Source organism: Leptodactylus fuscus, chromosome 4, assembly GCF_031893055.1.
Source record: "Leptodactylus fuscus isolate aLepFus1 chromosome 4, aLepFus1.hap2, whole genome shotgun sequence".
NCBI lineage: Eukaryota > Metazoa > Chordata > Amphibia > Anura > Leptodactylidae > Leptodactylus > Leptodactylus fuscus.
Genome location: NC_134268.1, coordinates 64,261,957 through 64,280,977, shown reverse-complemented (window position 1 = coordinate 64,280,977; position 19,021 = coordinate 64,261,957). Strand labels below are relative to the sequence as shown.

Below are 19,021 nucleotides of genomic sequence, written 5' to 3'. Positions count from 1 at the left end.
GAGCGGACAGCTGGTAGATCTGGCATTAAAGGGGTTGTACAGGACTAGAATCTAGAAATCTCTCTTTCTTTATAAAAGAGTGCCACACCTGCATAATGATTGTGACTGGTATTGCATCTCAACTGAGCTGCAATACCACCCGAGGACAAGTGTGGTAGTGTTTATGGAAACAAGCACGCGGACCTCATTATACTCTATGGTTGCTATATCTAGTTTAGCCCTAGCTATATTTTGGATAACGCTAGTTGTGTGAATTACGCGTCTACGCACTAGCTCGGTGACCACGTTACGTCAGCGCCTTGCTCTTTGGTAATGACTCTGTACATGACCGCTGATCCTGTTACACTGGATCTCTGCACTCTGTGTTGGCACATGGTTTTATATGTGTACCTATTATTGTTGTGGTTATAATTGTTCAACCTGATTAACATGGCGTACATTTATATTCATGAATGTGGTAGATGGAGACACATTGGTTAATTTATTTATTTAAGCTTTGTAATGGTTGGTCACTTGGCATTTAAATAGCAGTAAGGAGAATGGGAACAAACACACGGCATAAGGGCTCCTGTGCGGGTCGATACATGGTGGGTTATTTGTCACTGCTAATAAAAAGAAAATTCCATCTTTTATGATGAATGTGGGTGGAATGGATTATTTCCTATAGCTAGAGTAAAACATAACATTGTACACATAGGCAGTTTCGCATTGCAGATGCGATGACGGCGCTTGGCTCCTGTGCACACATGTGAGGCGGGCGGTGTTCCTTCAAACAACATGTGTAATAATGTTTTCGCATAGGTAATTGACCTTTGAACCACTTTCCTTATTGGCACCTGAGCTATACTGGTAGATTTATTACTAAGACAGTTTATAGAGTTGTCATCACTTGTGTTACTAATTATGTATGACTTGAGTAGCGCATGTACTTGTCACTTTATAACTAATGAATTTTAATATATGAATTTGATAAATTGTCGGTTAATTGATGCGATTTTGAACTCGTATGGCCATATCCCATGCTGTACTATAAAGATGTGGGTTTTGCATTGCTTGTCACTAGGTTCACACTAGCATTCGGCTTTCCATTCCTTGGGAAGAACAGAAACCAAATCCGCTTAAGATTAAGGGTGCCTTCACACGGAGTTACGCTCAATGCTTTTTGTCCATTTTACACATGTAAAAATACACGTGTAAAATGTAGTAAGCCATTGAGTTCAATGCCTTTTTTTTTTTTTAACGCGCGTCTTTTTGCACGTGCAAAAAGACATGCGTTATACGAAAAAAAAACATTGAACACAATGGCTTACTACATTTTATACGTGTATTTTCACACAAATAAATGTAGCAAAATGCGCGGAGCGTAACTGTGTGAAGGCACCCTAAGGCCCCACGGGACGTCCCGCAGCAAAAAAGTGCTGCAGGAAAAACCGCGGTGGCAATGCATTGCGGTTCTTCCGAAGACTTTCTGTTACAATTATACCTATGACATGCTGCGATTTACAAAAACGCACTGGTTATGGAAGTCGCGGCATGTTCGCACTGCAGTTTTTACCGCAAAGTGGGCATGGGATTTGCTAGAATTTCATCCTCATTGCCCTTAGGGAGCCTTCACACGGAGTTTACGCTCCGCTCATTCTGAACGTAGACTCGTTCAGAATAAGCGGTGTTAAAACAGATCCTATTGATTTCTATGGGTGCCGGCATGTGTGCTTATCACATTGAAATCAGTGGGAGGCTTTTTTACCTATTGCTTTCAACGTGATACGCGCGTATGCCGGCACCCATAGAAATCAATAGGATCTGTTTTAACGCCGCTCATTCTGAACGAGTTTACGTTCAGAATGAGCAGAGCGTATACTCCGTGTGAAGGCTCCCTTACTGTAAAACGCCATGATTTTTGCCCACGGCAGAACGTTTCCGTACCAAGGGGCCCCTGCCAATGGCCCCACAGTGTGGAACAGCAGTGTTTTCTGTTGCAGATTCTGTTTTTTGAGCCAAAGCCAAGTGTGGATTGAGCAAAAGGTATACGTATAAGAGCTCCTTATATTTTTTCCATTCATTTTGTAGACATTCTTGGTTTTGGCTCAAATAATGCTACAAAATCTGTAACAAAAAAAGCTGCATTTCAACAATGTGAGGCCTCAGCCTAAAAAGCGCTTACCTGTGGACTCCATAGACTACAATGGGTCCGAAGGGTCTTGCAGGACTTTTCTATCTGCATTTTTACGGAGGAACGCAGGACGTTAATCCCCAACGGAGACCGAGTGCTAGTGTGAACCTAACCTGAGAAAGGATTGGGTTGAAGTGAAACATTGCGTCACACAGCTAAATAAGGCAATTTTTTTGCATTAATTTTGGAGTGCTGCCTCTTTTTTCTTTAATTTTATTCTTTGCCATCTTGCCACTGATTTAAAGGGACTCTATCAGCAAAATCATGCTGATAGAGCCCCACATATGCGTGAATAGCCTTTAAAAATGCTATTCAGGCACCGTAAATGTCATATTAAACTACCCTCCCGTTTTAAAATAAAACCCTAAAAAAGAATGTGATCTACTTACGCATTGTGCACGCTGGGCGGGCATTCAGTGTGCGCCGTTTTCTTCATCCACGCCTCTTCTTCCTCCAATGTCCTCGTGTCCTGTCCTCCTCCAGCGCTCGCGAACTGACACTGATAAAAAAAATGGCCTGGGCGCCTGCGCAGTAGCCGTAGTAGAAGCCGCATGCTACTGCGCAAGCGCCCAGGCCTTTTTTTTATATCAGTGTCAGTTCGCGAGCGCCGGAGGACGGGACCGGAGGAAGAGGAGGCATGGATGAAGAAGACGGCGCACCCTGAATGCCCGCCCAGCGTGCAGGATGCGTCAGTAGATCACATTCTTTTTTAGGGTTTTATTTTAAAACTGGGGGGGGGTTTAATATAACATTTACTGTGCCTGAATAGCCTTTTTAAAGGCTATTCACTCATATGTGGGCTCTATCAGCATGATTTTGCTGATAGAGCCCCTTTAAGGCTTGCACCCATTGTACACATTTACATAGTGCTACTCTCTTTTTGGTACTAGATAGATAAGTAGATCGATAGGTAGATACAGTAGATAGATAGATAGATAGACAGACAGACAGACAGACAGATAGACAGACCTGACCTGTGATAGAATATGTATAAGCACTATAGGACAATCTACACACTATCATGAGATTCACACAAACAAGACGACAAGTTTGATTTTACTTTAAGTTTATTATGTAAGAATGTGGAAGAACAGCAAAATAAGACGACCTTCATTGACACATGCAATGCAAAAAAAATAAAATGAGCTTTGATCATGTGTTTATAGTCTACTACAAATTAAATAGTGTAAGCGTCCCAGTTCACAGACATTATTGCTATTGTATTGAAGAGCAACATTCTCTTCCAAGACCGCATAACCATTAGCCTATTTAATAAGTAATGAACTGTGCCAAAATAAAAAAAAGTAAAAGTATATTCTTCATGCCGTTCTACTAAAACTGCAACCAATTTACAGTATCCCAGTATTGAAACACAACCAAAATAAACAAGGCACAAAAAACACTGCCTGGAATTTATGTAGACTTTGCCCGAAGAATGCATTCAAATGGTCCACCCCACCCCCAACCCCATAACAAATGTCCTTGCACTAAATTTTTTACATACAGATACATTAGTAATTCACAGTGCTGATGCAGTTGTAAGCTCTAACCACTAGGTGGGGCTATTCTGTGATGTGAAGTACCTGCATTGGGTTTAATGACTAGGTTCCAGTGCCTTAATAACTAGGGTGTAGTGCACATAGCCCCAGGCCACAAAGTGTCTAACCTAAGTGATATATTCCTTCTAACATTGAGAACAATGTAGAAATGTTAAAAAATCTGAGTGTTAAAAAAAAGGTCTAGATGTAGTTTCACTAATAACTTTATACTCGTTTCACAAACAACATTTTATAAGGGGTGACTTACAAAAAAGAAACGCTGTCCCGGATTAGAAAAACGGTTACTGTCCAAAACAGCGCAACACCTGTCCATAGGGTTGGGGCTGTCCCGGTGAACAGGTGCAGGCTGTTTTTGGAAGACTAAGGCCACACATTGCAGAAACACAGAAAAAAACGCTGCAAAGAAAACAAACAAAAACAACTAATGTCAAAAAAATCTGCATTTCTGCAATGTGTAGCTTTAGTTCATATAGGGAAATTTAGGGCTTTCTGAAAACGAACCATCTAAAGAACTAACCTCAATAATGCAAATCTTTCAGCTTAGAAAAATCAGAGGTATAAAATAATCTAACAGTATCATTGTAAAGTCTACCTATAGAGGTACAAAGGCCATAACACTGCATTATGTCAAATAGAACAACTGCCATCAATACATCAAAAACACACAGGTCACAGTGTAGGGAGGAAGGCTTGCAAACAAAATCATTTTAAAGGGGTTCTCCAAGATGAAGAAATAGTATGAGGCCTTATTCACGCAAACATGATGGTCACACAGAGCCTATCTATTCACGTTCCCATTTTCTAACATGTGTCTGCCAAAAAATAGGACATATCCCATCTTTGCTTGTTTCACAGATCCCTGAGTAACCTCAAGTTTATTAGGGATCTGTGAAAATGATGAAAAAACAGATTTTTTTCATGGCAATTTACATCATAGATATCTGAATATAGCCTATGGGTATGTTCACATGGTGTCTCTTGACAAACTCTATACTACGGCTAGCCGTACACTTTAGATTTTGGAGGGCCACCATGCAGCCGTCCAATGGACGATAGGATTGTCCATTGGACAAAACCATCATCAACAAGTGACCTACCCAATTCGTGCTGCGAGACTACACAAGATGGCTGATGGTCGCCAAGCAATAGAACTTTCGGCCTTTGGTCAGCATGGCTGATCTCTTTTTGGTAGACTTGGTCGACCAGCTGCAAACATCTACACATAGATCACTGGCCATTCAGAGGTCAAAATCGGCCATTGTATCCGCTGAAAATCTAAGGTGTATGGTGGTTAAAAAAAAAACTAAACAATTGTCCTGCCCAAGAAAAACAGCAATGAAACCACAGCAGGTCGCCAGACATTGACTGGGGTTACACAGCAAATAGATCTGTGACAGCTCAAAACTGCAACCTCAGCAGAAATCTGGGGGTTAAGCTTTGAGTTTGTGCTATGGGCTCCACACCAAAAATACACGTGAGATTTCCAATGTGCATTTTATGCCATGTGAACATACCCTATGGGGTTAGCTTAGGGTCTAAGAGAGAAACCATCTCTATTGCCCATAGCAACCAATCACAGGGCAGCTGTAACTTCTTATAGTGCACATGAAAAATGAAAGCTGCAATGTGATTGGTTGCTATTGGCAAAGTATTTCTTTTAAAAGGTTTTCATAAATCTATTTGTAAGTGCCACATCCTTCATGGTGACATCGCTAAAGACTATAAGGAAAGGGGTAGTGATGCAGTGTCTGCCTAAACGTATCGCTTAGAAAGCCACGCACGTGCCATGGCTCTAGAGGACAAGTTATAGGAGCTATATAAAAGTTCTCCGAGTAAAGATGAGCAAATAGGTTCACCGTTTCACTGGTCCATAGATTAAAGCAGGAGAATCATTTGTAAAATATTCTCTGAAATTCACCAATAATGAACCTCAAACCTGTTGAACCTACTTGTCAAATGCCCCTCATGGCTACTGACTAAATATTTCCTCATACCTAGGTGAGAGTAGCAAAGTTTAAGAGGGGCAAAAACAAAGCTGCTTTTTTTTATTGCCGAATCAGCACCTCTCCATATACTGTGTCCTCCCCATTGAAGTAGCAATGGCTGGAACACAATACATGACACAGTGCTAGATAGGAGTGGTACTATCGGAGATAAAGTCAGCGCAGCTCATTTTAGGGGAGTCTGTCACCAGAACCCAGCCATGCAGAAAGATCAGATCAGAAAAAGTCAGGTGACCCTAACCTAACAGTGCTTTCCTCCTTGTCATTGCCACATATCTTTTCAGTCAATACTCAAATGAGCTATTTGGAGTAACAAGGGCCCCAAAGAGGTAAAAGCAACACCTTCATTGCTTTAAAGAGCTCATTTGCATATACATAAAAAAGTAATATCACAAGTAGAAAACACTGTTTGATTCAGGTGACCCTACCCTATATACCCATGGGCTGGTTCTGGTGACAGACTCCCTTTAATCTTAGGCTAGGATCACACGACCATACCATGTTACAGACGCTGGTCACAGATCTACTGACCCGAAGTAGCAACATCATAGACTTCTACAATGTAATCAATTCTGGTCATTAGCCCTGCGATCAGTACTGGAGATTCAAGCTTTAGGCTCGCCATACACATTAGACCTACCACAAACGCCCGATGGTATCATCAGTGGTCCGGCTGTACAAAGTCTAATGTGTATGACGGACTTCAGAAGATCTCGGAGACTGGGGCTACATACTTTCCTTTAGAAGAATACAAGCCCACGTCCAATTCTTCATCCTTCATATCTGGCAATGAAACAGAAGAGGGTTCACAAAATTGTACTCAATGCGTTCATTTCAATAAACTTTATTTGTTACTCCTCAGAAGACATTTTGAACAACCGCCAGTAACTGCCCTATATCCAAAACCCATCTGAAAACGGTTTCTCAAGACTTTATCCTACATGTCATGGAGTCGAAGCACCTGAACGCAGCAACTAACCGTCGCCCTACCCCAGATATTGAAGCAGTGAACGTCTGCCATAATCTGGCTGCCTACTATATCTTATCTAGGTATTCCTCCGTACTATAGAATACTATGAAGGCAATTTGTTTTGCATTCTTCAGTACAAAGTCACAAAAGTCATGTATTTTATTCTCCAAACTTGCAAAAGAAAAGACACAGCGGCTACAACAACACTCATTTACCTCCGAAAATGGAGAAAAACAAATCCTGAAAATGAAAAGTATTCTCTGGAGCAAAAGTGAATCATATTGTACTTCTAGAAAAACATCACCAACACAATATGTCATTCTTCAAAAAGAAGAACATATTTTGGCTCATTCTGAGTTTCACACAAAGTAATGTATTGCAAATAAAAATATACAGTATAAAAAAACTGAAAATAAATTAGCAACCTAAAAACACATCACACACACAAAAGAAGTTATTCTTGGCATCGGCTCCCTGACATTTAACACAGTTGGCACAGATAGTTTGACAACCTGTATGAATGTTATGATATGTAGCTTTTATGATATATTATACAATAGAGATGCCATAGAATAAATCATACAACGACAAATGATAGCGGGAATAACTGTACATTCTGCCCCACTGGTGGCCAAGGCTGCGTCCGATAAACCCATCACAGGTCCCTTTTCTCTTAGCTGCAGAGACAACAATTCGGCAATGAACCCGCCATAGCAGACTTGTCTAGAAGGCCTTAAGCTCACAAACCATTATAACAGTTTACAGTCATAGCTGGCCATTAGTTAGAAACATGTCCTTCATATTACATAAAGCTCAAACATATTTTAAAATTCTAATATTTACATGTTCCTTTTCATGCAAATGAAGACAAGTTGGTATTAAAAAATAATAATAATAATTATAATAATAATAGTACAGTTATACAATAAAGACATGCAAAGGTGTAAAACAGGAGTCATTAAAAACGTTGGAATAACTTTACATCAATTCATGTGTGTATACATAATTGTATCTACACATATATACACACAAATATAACCAATGTATTTACACAACTCAAAATGGTATATACAGAAACATGTACACCCGTGGAATACAAAAATTAAAAAATAAAAAAAATTAAAAAAATGCCTAAAAAGAAAAAAAAAAAAGAAAAAAAACACAACCAAATGTAACTCAAAAAGCAGTAGATTGGTGCAAATATAAGAACGATAAAGAATTGTGTTCTTGAACTTTAAAAAAAAAAAATCTATCACTGCACAGTGGATTGAACGGTGAAAATGTAGAGCATTTGGTGAGACAAGGCTTTTAATATGAGCAGTCTTCTGCTGTAAACATTGATATAGCAGCTGCTGGCTTCAGATGTATGTATGGTCACACATTCAGATAACTGGAATTAGATATCAGTCACTAGTATTCCATTAGAGGTGGTCCAATCCTTCCATCCCGACAGTGTCCCGCTGCTCCAGTAGGCATCACGTTGACATTGAGCCCCCCCTACCCTTCCATTAATAGTCTTTCACTGGAGCCAGCTCGGGCACTAGATTAACTGTGATGTTTTTATACAACTTGTCTATGATGATATTTGGAGCGTATATCAAATTATTTAATCCATCAAGGTACTGACGTTCTTTAGAATATCGCAGCAATTTGTACCTGTTGGGTGGGAACAAGGATTATTATATTAACATTAATGGGAAATAATGTAAACTACATGTAAATAGTACATCCTGTTAGAAATGCATAGAAATCCCTATTGGCATACATCTATACTGTACTTTATAGAGTTCCAAATTCTATGTATAGACAGTATTAAACTGTCATATTCTGGCTACCAGGGTGTTTGGGAGCACAATGTATACAATATTCTCTCCAGTTAAAGAGGACCTTTCATGTCCTTCTGCACATGCGGTTTTATATACTGCTACAAAGCAGACAGTGGGCTGAATTAGGCGCATTGTCAGCTTACCCATTATGTGGCCCGTCATAGGGGGCGTTCCTTACCGCCTAGCAATGGCGCTGAGCTGTGAGCAACACCCCCAGAACAAGTTTATGGATGAGTACTGTCAGGAGGAGCTCTCCTCACAGCCCAGCTAGACTGTCAGGAACGCCCCTCTAACAGTGGGTAGAGACCAGTGTCAGCACCGATATCTCCAGCCCAGGAACATATAACTGGAAAGCAGACAGTGCGCTGAATTCAGCACACTGACGGCTTTCTAGCGGTATATAAAACAACATGTGCCTAAGGACATGAAAGGTCCTCTTTAATAAACCATGAGCCCTTTAACTCCCTCTAGTGGTAGCTGGAGGAATCCTGAATTTTATCCTTTAAAGTGGCACTCTATCTTTTTTTATTGCCCTCTTCGTTTTTACATAGGTGGTTCAGTAGGGTGTGCTGAGGATTTATTCCGCAGATATAGCACTGCCCCAACGCACCTCACATTTTTTTCAGTTACCCAGAACTCAGATTCTAAATTCCTCTATGGAACAAAAAAGGAGGTTCTCATAATGATGCACTGAGCATCTAAGCCCCAAGGGTTCACCAAACAACAAGGTCAAGTGGGACAGAGCCAGGCACTATATCTGCTGGAGAAGGCAACAATTAACTTTAACCTCACACAAAAAAAACTATTAAACCACCTATGTAGAAATGACCGAGATGGACTGCTCATTTAACTCTTTCACTGCTTATTTAACTCTTTCACTGCTTATTTTACTCTTTCACTTTCATCTGTTTAAAAAAACAAAACTGTGTTCCAATAAATATAACTATAGAGGAAAATAGTGTAGAAAATGGACCTATGAAATAAACTGTATTCAGGGTTGGACAATTATTACCTTTAAGGGTACTTACCGGCCTAAGAACTGTACCTCTCCTCTATGATGATGAGGAATTGACTTGTATTTCCCAAGGTCTCCTTCTGGTCTAGAGACATTGAAGCCAGCGTAATGCACCCTAAAATCACGAATAAAACCATATAAGCACACAATACAACCATATAAAATGTATTGATCAGTCAATATATCAAAATCACTATTTTACAAGTCATGAATTTAGCGACAGGGGTATCCCCATGATCTGCATTCATGACTGCTAGAAGCTAATGACTGTATAGGGAAGGGGGGAAGCTTATCTCCAGCGCCTATGGGGGTTAGCATGTGGCACTATTCACCTTTGTAGGCTATGATACAATTAAATGTAGTTACTATTCTATCTAACATTTACTTACATGCAGGAATAATCCAATTATAGAACAGTATTCCAACTCCCTATGGCTTTCTGCTAACCAGACATAGGTCGCTATAATCTGTACCTATTTTTAGTACAACCCCAGGGGAATTTTAATTTCCCCATAGGCGACCTGGAGATAAGCAACCAAAAATATACATTAGAATACTAAGGCTGATGCAATGGGGTTGCCCAAGTATATCATATTAACTGTTTGGTAGCCTTAGCACTTCTGCAAATTGCTGTGATGCATCCACATTTTCTGGACTAATTTCTAATTCTGTCCACAAATGACCCAACCTTACAACATCATAGGGATCTATGGTATTGTAAGACACGTGGTCAGAACAGGATTCCATGGTTAGGAAATCCGGACGCATTATGGCGGTTTGCAGGAATTCATCTTTGCGGTGAAGCTCAGCCAGGGAAATGCACCTTCAGCAGTTCTCTAATATACTACTACTAAAAATAAAGCCACTTCCTAATACAATAAAATACAGCAAGCGCTTTTTTTGGAGAAGTTCACTGACAAAACACAGACTGTTATAATGCAATAGTGTGGACCGAAAGTATTTCCCAATGCTATTTTTTCAATGACTCAAGCTTGCAAAGGAAGATACTGCAGGATCTTTAATAAACTACAAGACGTCACAAGTTCAATAATAACAGTGTACGCCTGCCAAAATTCTACATGATAATGGGAGATCTGTTTATATGATGATAGGAGAACTGTATAAGGCCTCTGTCCCTTCAATAACATATTGTATGAATAACCTTCACGTCTTGTCCTTGGGGCAGTGTACTCACCTGTGCCATAAATCATCATCTTCACCTCCCCAGCCCCAGAACGCATTTGGAAATCCATTGATCTTCCGAAATTGTTCCACAGTCAAACCACTCACCCCACCAAAGAACTCATTATATGGTAGACTGGAAGACATAAGAAGATCAGCCTGGTTACTGGGTGGCAACACAAAACACCCATGTTCATCTTGTCTATATATAGTAAGGCTCTAATTATACCAACTATGCCAGCTAATAGACTCTTTATCAAATAATAGCATCTTACCATCGCTTGATACGGAAGGCTCGTAAGGGGACAAAAGATAGACCAATATCAATATGCAGTTATGACTGGTGTGTGGAAATCTGTGGGAAGGGTGCACACATGCAGGCTACACCTATGCACATTCTCTAGTCTGTTGTAATACGGACACAGGGCCAAGGAGGGCATTAAAATAGAACTTCTACAAAACCCTTTATCCGCTAACCAGGATGTAAATTGTAGCGCAGCTAATCTTCTTACTGGTGGCTGTAATTGTGAGTTATTTCTTCACTTCTGGTCCTCGGCTGAGTCATGTGACCAGCAATTAGATTCTCCAACTGACAGAGAATCTTAAGTGTAGACAAAATGTCTGTTCCTCAATGCCAATATCAGAAATAAATCAAAAACTGATTTCCTGTCCACACATAAGATTCTGGGTCAGTTGGAGAATCCGATTCCTGGTCCTCAGCTGTGTCATGTGACCAGAAAACGCACAAATACAGCCACTAGTACGAAAATGACCTTCACTGCAGTTTACATCATGTACCTCTATATCAGGCCAGAGAAGGTTTTTATATACCGTAAGTGCTACTGGTGTTGTCCAGGTCTGAAAAAAATGTAGTAGACACGAACAACACCTGAAGGTACTACAAAAATATACACGTTCTCATAAGAGCTGACACCAGACTGCTTGAGATGAAGTCTTCATGAACATCAGTTTATAGATGTCTAGAAGTGACATATCTAGTAAATAATATCTTATCATTACAAAGTCACCATGTACGGTATGTGTACGTGCTTTACCGGCTATGGTTTCTAGGCTGTACATTATTTATAGGATACATTGTCGGTGTGCTTTTTACCTTCAATACATTCACATACATTAAAGCTTGTCATGTGAAAGCAGTTTGAGCTTTTATCACAGCTTCTTACCTTCCTGAAAATGCTAAACACTCCCGAGGGTATAAAAGGACCGCTTCGCAACGCCTCTAATCTCTCCATGAGGCGGAAAGTTAATTCTTTATTTGCTGCTCATTATGAAGAGTGTAACAGTGGGGTGAAAATCCCTGCCCCTATGGCCACCACGTCATCTCACATCTATGGTAACCTCCAGAAGCATTTATTTAATATGTAACTCATTGTCTGAGAGCTTATGAATAGAGTATTTGTTATCATGTGCACATACTATGAAGAAAATGGGTCTGTAGAGGTCAATGCGCTGTACGGTGGCCATACATAAAATGGATGACAGCTATCCCTCTCCATGTCCTTCATATACGCACACACCTGGTGTAGCCTAATGTACGTGTATTCAATGGAGGCAGCGGTGTAAGTCACTACCACACATCTCTGGGTTTGTCTATTCTTAGGGAGAACAAGTATTAGGTGTTGATATTCAATGTACCTGATCCTTTTTCCCACCCCGACATTATCCGCCACCCCCACATTAAATAGTTGGCCAATCCTGCTGAAATCAGAGGTTTATCAGCCATATATAGTGACTATTAAAATAGTAATAGAGACTACGTATATCACATTTAATGTAACATTTAGTTAAAAAAATTCTTATATATGATAGAAGCGCAAGCAAGAGGGTAGATTATGGGTCAGCAGCAAACCAAGCAAATTTGGAAAGATTTTATATTTCCAACATAAAAGCATATATCAAGGTATAGCCCTTTGTGGACCTAAGGTCACATCCACAGCCTTGTGTAGGTGGAAATGAAATATTGCATACATTTTGCCACCTATAACAAGGTCACTTGCAGTCTATGACGAACCATCTTAGCAGCAACCTCTCTGCTTTAAACCGTGCTGCCTAGTAAAATTCCAGATCTTTGGCCCTTGGGGTATAAATTATACTTCCTGTCATTGGTGTCAACCATCAAAAAAGCAAACCTAATATTGCATTGTACATTGGATATTTCAGAAGCGAATGTAAGAGGAACCGTAGAGGAGTGTCAAGTTTTTCTTTCATAGCTACTCATGTTCCAGCGGTTCCCAGGCAGCGCCCCATGGTCCAGTGACTCGACAACATGCTCTTCACTTTACCAGCTGTCATCTTAATAACTCTCTTAGTATATTTGCCATCCACCTTTGTCTAACATTTTTGTGCGTTTCTGTTGTTTTGTTGGTTGTACTTCGGGCCACCCATAGGTGAAGCTACAAGTGATGCAAAGTCTTTGCTCTCACGACAAGGTCATGGTGCCATTGTATGAGCATAGCCAATAGCTAGAGACCAAATAGGCAACTGAGCAATTACTTCCTATTAGCTCGTGAGGTCTCTGATCCAAATATGGCATCATTTGCCTAGTAGGCTTGTATATAGTGTACATTATGCAAAGCATCTACTGTCCACTGTATGTTCATGTGTACACAGCTGTCCTATACGGCTTTTTACATAGAGAAAAGGACAGAGGAACAAAGGAGGAGGATATTTACCCTTTTGATCTAAACAGACATAAGGAAGAATGGATCTCCTGTACGTGATGTGGAAGAAACCTTAGATTTGTATATAAGTTGACATGGGGGGAGCAAATTAATAATACATTGTCTGAAAAGTAATGGCAGAACAGACAAGACAGACCGATTGTTGAAAGGCAGTCAAGTAGAACAGCAGAGTGAATGGGTGGTAATTAGGCTCTGTTCACATTATGTTATTAGCCCTACGTCTGGGGCACATGCCAAACCTATCCATAGGGCTCTGACAGAAAAATAGACAATGCTTATTCTTTGCAGAGGCATCCTGGGCAGACAGTGGTTGGAGATATACCTGAGCAAATGCTTGGGGATATCTCCAAAGGCTGAATCTTAATTTATGTGAAGTCTTTATAACAAATTCACAGTTGGGAAAGGAAACTACTTACATGTACATATATTTGTCAAGTTTTGTCGCAAAGTGACGCGGCATTTCCCCGCAGCCGTAATAATTTCTGTCGTTTTCAGGAATGTGATCCACATCATGGAAAATGACACAATCCCAGTTTCGATCCTTCATGGCTTCTTTAAACCCGACATTGAACAACATGGCTCGATTGAATGTCTGGGTGCCGGCCTAGAAACAAGCAAAAAGTTCTCAATGGGAAACATGTGCAAAGACGTTACAGGTTATCAAAAGAGTTTTTTCAGTTCACTCCATGTATTTTGGGCTAAAATTACTAGTTTTATAACAATTTACACGCACAGTGGAAATGTCGCAATTTTCAAAACTGTTGCGGTCTTGGAAATCGCAGCATGTCACTTATACCTAGATAAATGCCGGCAGTGTCCCTATAGGTATAATGGAAGCAGAAAGTCCACAGAGGTAACCTCTGGGCTTTCTGTGAAAAGCGCCGCAGGAAAAAAACCAGTGCATTTCCGTGGCGGTTTTTCCTGTGACCTGTGTGGCCATAGTCTTAGGGTAAAGTTCACATAGCAGATAATTAGAGCAATCTACAGTGGACATACGCCTCAGATTTCTCTTTACATTCCACCCGTTTTCCTGATGCAAAGTCTCATGCTGAGGTTTCTGCGGCAAGATCGAATACAATGGGAGGCAGAATTTGCTGCTGATTTTTGGGTGGAATCCACCTTGAAATTAGTTGGTTTCCATTGTACGATCATGCCCCAAGGGAGATTTAAAACACAGCAATTCCCTTGCACCGCTGGAGTCCTGGGTTCGAATCCTGCCAGGAACAACATCTGCAAGGAGTTTGCATGGATTTCCTCCCATACTACAAAAAAACCCAAAAAAAAAACCATACTGATAGGAAAAAAAAAATGTACGTTGTAATTCCCTATATGGGTTTCAGAATCTACATAGAAAAAAGGGATTCTATCATTAGAATCCTGTTAAAAAAAAAAAAAAAAAACAACACACAAAACAGCAATTCTTTATGCCCTCAAACTATTAATATAAAAATTCCTCAAAGAACAGAAGGAGGGAGAGATCCTTATGCACAGAGAGACTCTGAAAGGACTAGACACAAATCCCCTCACCATATAAGAGCACATTAGACCTGCATGAAAGACATGAAAGAGGTTAAAAGATATTTATCTATTTGGCACATTCCTCTATGTTTTGCACTGCTGAATTCTAAGTTTGACAGCTCCTTGGAAGGTGCGGCTACATTTGGATTGGGACATTCTGTATTTGAAGTTTCCTTACATGTGGAATATATAATAAAATTCAGAATGAACACTATTGGATATATTCATTAGTAACTTTGCTGGAAATTGTTTCACCTGCAACTAAAAAAAAAAAAAAAAAAAAAAATTCTAAAATCACACTACTCCTTCTTAGAAGCATGTAGATGTAATATATAGCACAGCGATTCGTAAGCAGAAGTAAATACTAAAATAGATTCAACCAGTTCAACACTAAAAAGGACGGGAAGATTTTGTGCTAAGTCCTGCCACTGAACACCCCTGATATGCATATATGGCACCTGTCCAGAAGGCTTCCTTCTTTAGGGCAGCACAGACAGGGCTCAGATGTCACACTTCCCAGCATAAGTGACTCTTCCTGCTGTAGATCTAAAACAGGAAGAGGTATCTAGGCTGGTAATTCTGACATGTGAGACGTCTTTGGTGCTGTAATGAGCTGGGTCACGGAATCCTTCAGATGGAGAAATCAATGGAATGAAACACTTAGAACGTCAAAGCCTCGCTGGAAAGTTCTTCACAGTGACTGTGCAAATAGGGCATTGCCATGATAGGAAATGATCTGTCTGTAGTCCCCAGCACACGAGACAATCACAAGTAAATTATTTTTCTTTACCAGTCTTAAAATAATATGGACTAATAATATTAGTGGATATTTTAATTTTATACTAATAAAATTTTATTAGTTACTTGTGAAAGGTGTGTCTGGAGTGCTGGCAATCTGTATAGAGGTTCTATTCCCCCCCCCCATCCCTCTATCCCTCCCTTTGGGGTAAGAGGAGCATTCGACCTCCCCAATAAGATTATTTAGCTCTTCCCATTCAATGATTTTATAGATTATTTTTCTGTTTGAAAAGGAAACAATTTTATTTCATAGATCCCCTTTGGTAAAAACAGTAATAGAGCAACCTACAGAACAGGACATTTGTTGTGTATGTATGCGTCGGCCTGTGAGCTATCAGATTGCATCCCCTTACAGTGCTATGGAATACGATAGTCCTATATAATATAATGGCTTAAAGGGGTATTCCCATGTACATTATGTTTTAATTTGTAGATAATTAAAAGTTAAACATTTTTGCAAATATAAGTAATTAAACATTTTGCAGAGTTTTAAAGATTTTTTCTAAATATCTTGTGGTCACAGTCTTTTGTCTTGATCGGTTGCCAGTGGATATGACCATGAATGCAGGAACTTTCTAAGGTCAGAAAATCAGTCATGATGTCCTTATTGTGGCCAGGATATCTTCTGATACATGTAATGTCCCTGCCCGATAACCCAGCTACAATAAGAAAATCATAGCTGGGTTTATGATAAGTCCCAGACCATTGAAAGTTTCTGCATTAGTGGTTGTAACCATTGGCAGCTGATCAAGACAACAGACTGTCACCACTAAGAAAGTTAGAGACAATCTTTAAAACTTTGCAGAATTTTTAATTACTTATATTCGCAACAATGTTTAACTTTTAATTACGGTATCTACAAATATAGATGTGATTATATACATGGGAATACTCCTTTAAGCCAAATCTTGAAGTGCTGTCTTGAAGGAAGGTGATTAATACTATGACTAAGGCTGACCACGTCACGAAGGTTGCGAGGTACTTTCACAATTATTACTGGTAATGACACACCTACGGGTTGCTTTATTGCTCAGTTAAAGGGGTTGGCCACTTTCAGACCAATATTGACAAACAAATGTACAATAGAAAGATATACAATTTCCCAATATACTTTCTGTATCAATTCCTCGCGGTTTTCTAGATCTCTGCTCGCTGTCATTCATTCTGTTACTTCTAGAGGATGAAAGTCTGGCCATGGTCATGTGATTTACGGTCCATGGTCATGTGATGAGCACACAGGTGCACAGCTGATTACCAGGCAGATGTCTGATCATTGTGCTGTGACTGTAACAAGCGGCACCTGTGTGTACATCACATGACTATGGACTGTATATCACATGACCATGGTCAGAGTTTTATCCTCTAGAAGTAACAGAATGAATGACGGCAAACCGAAATCTAGAAAACCGTGAGGAATTGATACAGAAAGTATATTGGAAAATTGTATATCTTTTTATTGTACATTTGTTTGTCAATATTGGTCTGAAAGTGGCCGACCCCTTTAAGGATGAAAGTGCCCACAAGATTTTTTTTGTTCACAGGCCAAAATGTACGTCTAAGGACAACTTGCTTTAGTTTTCTGTATCTACAGCTAAAATCAGGCCTGGAGGCTGTAACGTCAGACTGGGAGCTATACACAAAGAACCTGTCTTTCAGAATAAACCAGTCTATAGTCAGTATTAGGAGTGGTCTTCTGGTAAGTATGTCACCTTTACAATATCATTTCCAGTACTGCACCTCAACTTCCTGCTGGGAATTTACGTAAATGACAAGCTAAAAATGTGAACGTCAATGTAAATACTGAGCTGATAGTGTTAACAGTGTGTGGAGATAAAGCAACACCAGAAAAAAGAGAAAATTCTAAAATATGCCTCCCTGTATAACTATGACGGACAGCTTGACCATAGTAGTTGGAAACACGCTGTCAACAACTCAAGAGATTAATAGCCTATTCTATCCAAACTGCAGGAAACTCAGCAGATGTCAGTGTTTTCAGCAATACGCATTCCAATAAAAATGTTCACGTCCCTGTGGACCCCCGTGCGGAGAAGGACCACTCCCATCATCACGCTTTAAGTCTCATACTGTCTGCCTATCAGTTATTATTTGGAATTAACATTATTAGAGGTTATTCTGAACTTTACAATACCAGGCACGATGCCGTCTATTGTGTAGGGGATGTGCTTGGTATTGCAGCTCAACCTCATCGAGTTGAATGGGACTGAGCTGCAAACAGGCCACATGATAAATGAAGATGAAGCCACTGGCATGTGATTGGAAAGTGCCACTCAACTACATAGATCAGATACTCATAACCTACCCTAAGGATAGCAATTCAGCATGTTATTCCTGGCAAACAAATGCCAATGCATGGATTTAGATTCTGTTCCGCCTTTTGTCTACATGTGTGACCAGATTTACTTCACACCAAGGCAATCAGAACAAAAGCTTAACCACATATATACTAATCCTAGTACAACACTGACCACAAATCCTAAAGCTCCTGATCAGTAATCCTTGCCTTGTTGAGTCCTTATTCACACTTGCCAAAAACTTTCTAACTAGAATGTTAAAGTGACTGACTCATTCTCTACAGTACATATCTGGCAATAAAAGTCGTCTTTTTCTCATTGGCAGTTTATGATTTTGTTCCCCGTAGTTGCTGACATATTTAACATGTTCTTAGCTCCGGATCGCCCGTAACCATAAAGCATGGCACACCTTATTTTTATATTCTACTATACAAAGTTGTTTTGGGATTGGATACAATTGGGGTAGCAAAGACAATTTTGTTTGAGACAGTTTTATAAAGCTAGCCCAATATTCCTCTACATCAGAGGTTCTCAAACTTATTTTGTCTATTTATTTTCTAGCACCCCCCCCCCCCCCAATTTTTTTACTTTACTACATCTTAAGAATCACAATCGCAGTCATTATGTTAATATTGGAGCTTACCGCCATCTATGGTACAGTTTGACAACTTTTGGACAGGAAATAGTTACTGTCTAGTCCCCTAGATGGCGTTACACGAGGAAACGCGCGTTAAGCGTAAAGGAGCGGTAAAGTTTGTGTTAAAAGCAAAAAACAATTTTAAAGGGGTAGTCTCATGAAGCTTGATCTGCCTTCTAAGCTGCCTAAAAATCTTCTTTCTTCCTGTTTGCTCGCGTCAATTAGCCCCGTCCCCAAATTAGCGTGTAGCTCCGCCCACCACATAGCATGATCCTATGGGATGACTGAAGGGCCTGTGATGTCATCAAAAGGTCCTGTAGACTTGG

At 39.9% G+C, this 19,021-nt stretch overlaps 1 protein-coding gene across 1 annotated transcript in view; it reads right to left on the bottom strand.

Moving 5' to 3' along the window:
- Positions 1-4,842: 4,842 nt before the first annotated feature.
- B4GALT6 (beta-1,4-galactosyltransferase 6) overlaps positions 4,843-19,021 on the bottom strand; it is a 59,223-nt gene continuing 45,044 nt past the window's right edge. Inside the window, exons 6-9 of the mRNA XM_075270575.1 lie at positions 13,847-14,034; positions 10,742-10,864; positions 9,560-9,661; positions 4,843-8,361 (exon numbers count right to left, since the gene is read on the bottom strand). Of these exons, the coding sequence (XP_075126676.1) occupies positions 8,214-8,361; positions 9,560-9,661; positions 10,742-10,864; positions 13,847-14,034 (561 nt within the window). The 3' untranslated portion in view covers positions 4,843-8,213. The remainder of the gene's footprint in view (positions 8,362-9,559; positions 9,662-10,741; positions 10,865-13,846; positions 14,035-19,021) is intronic.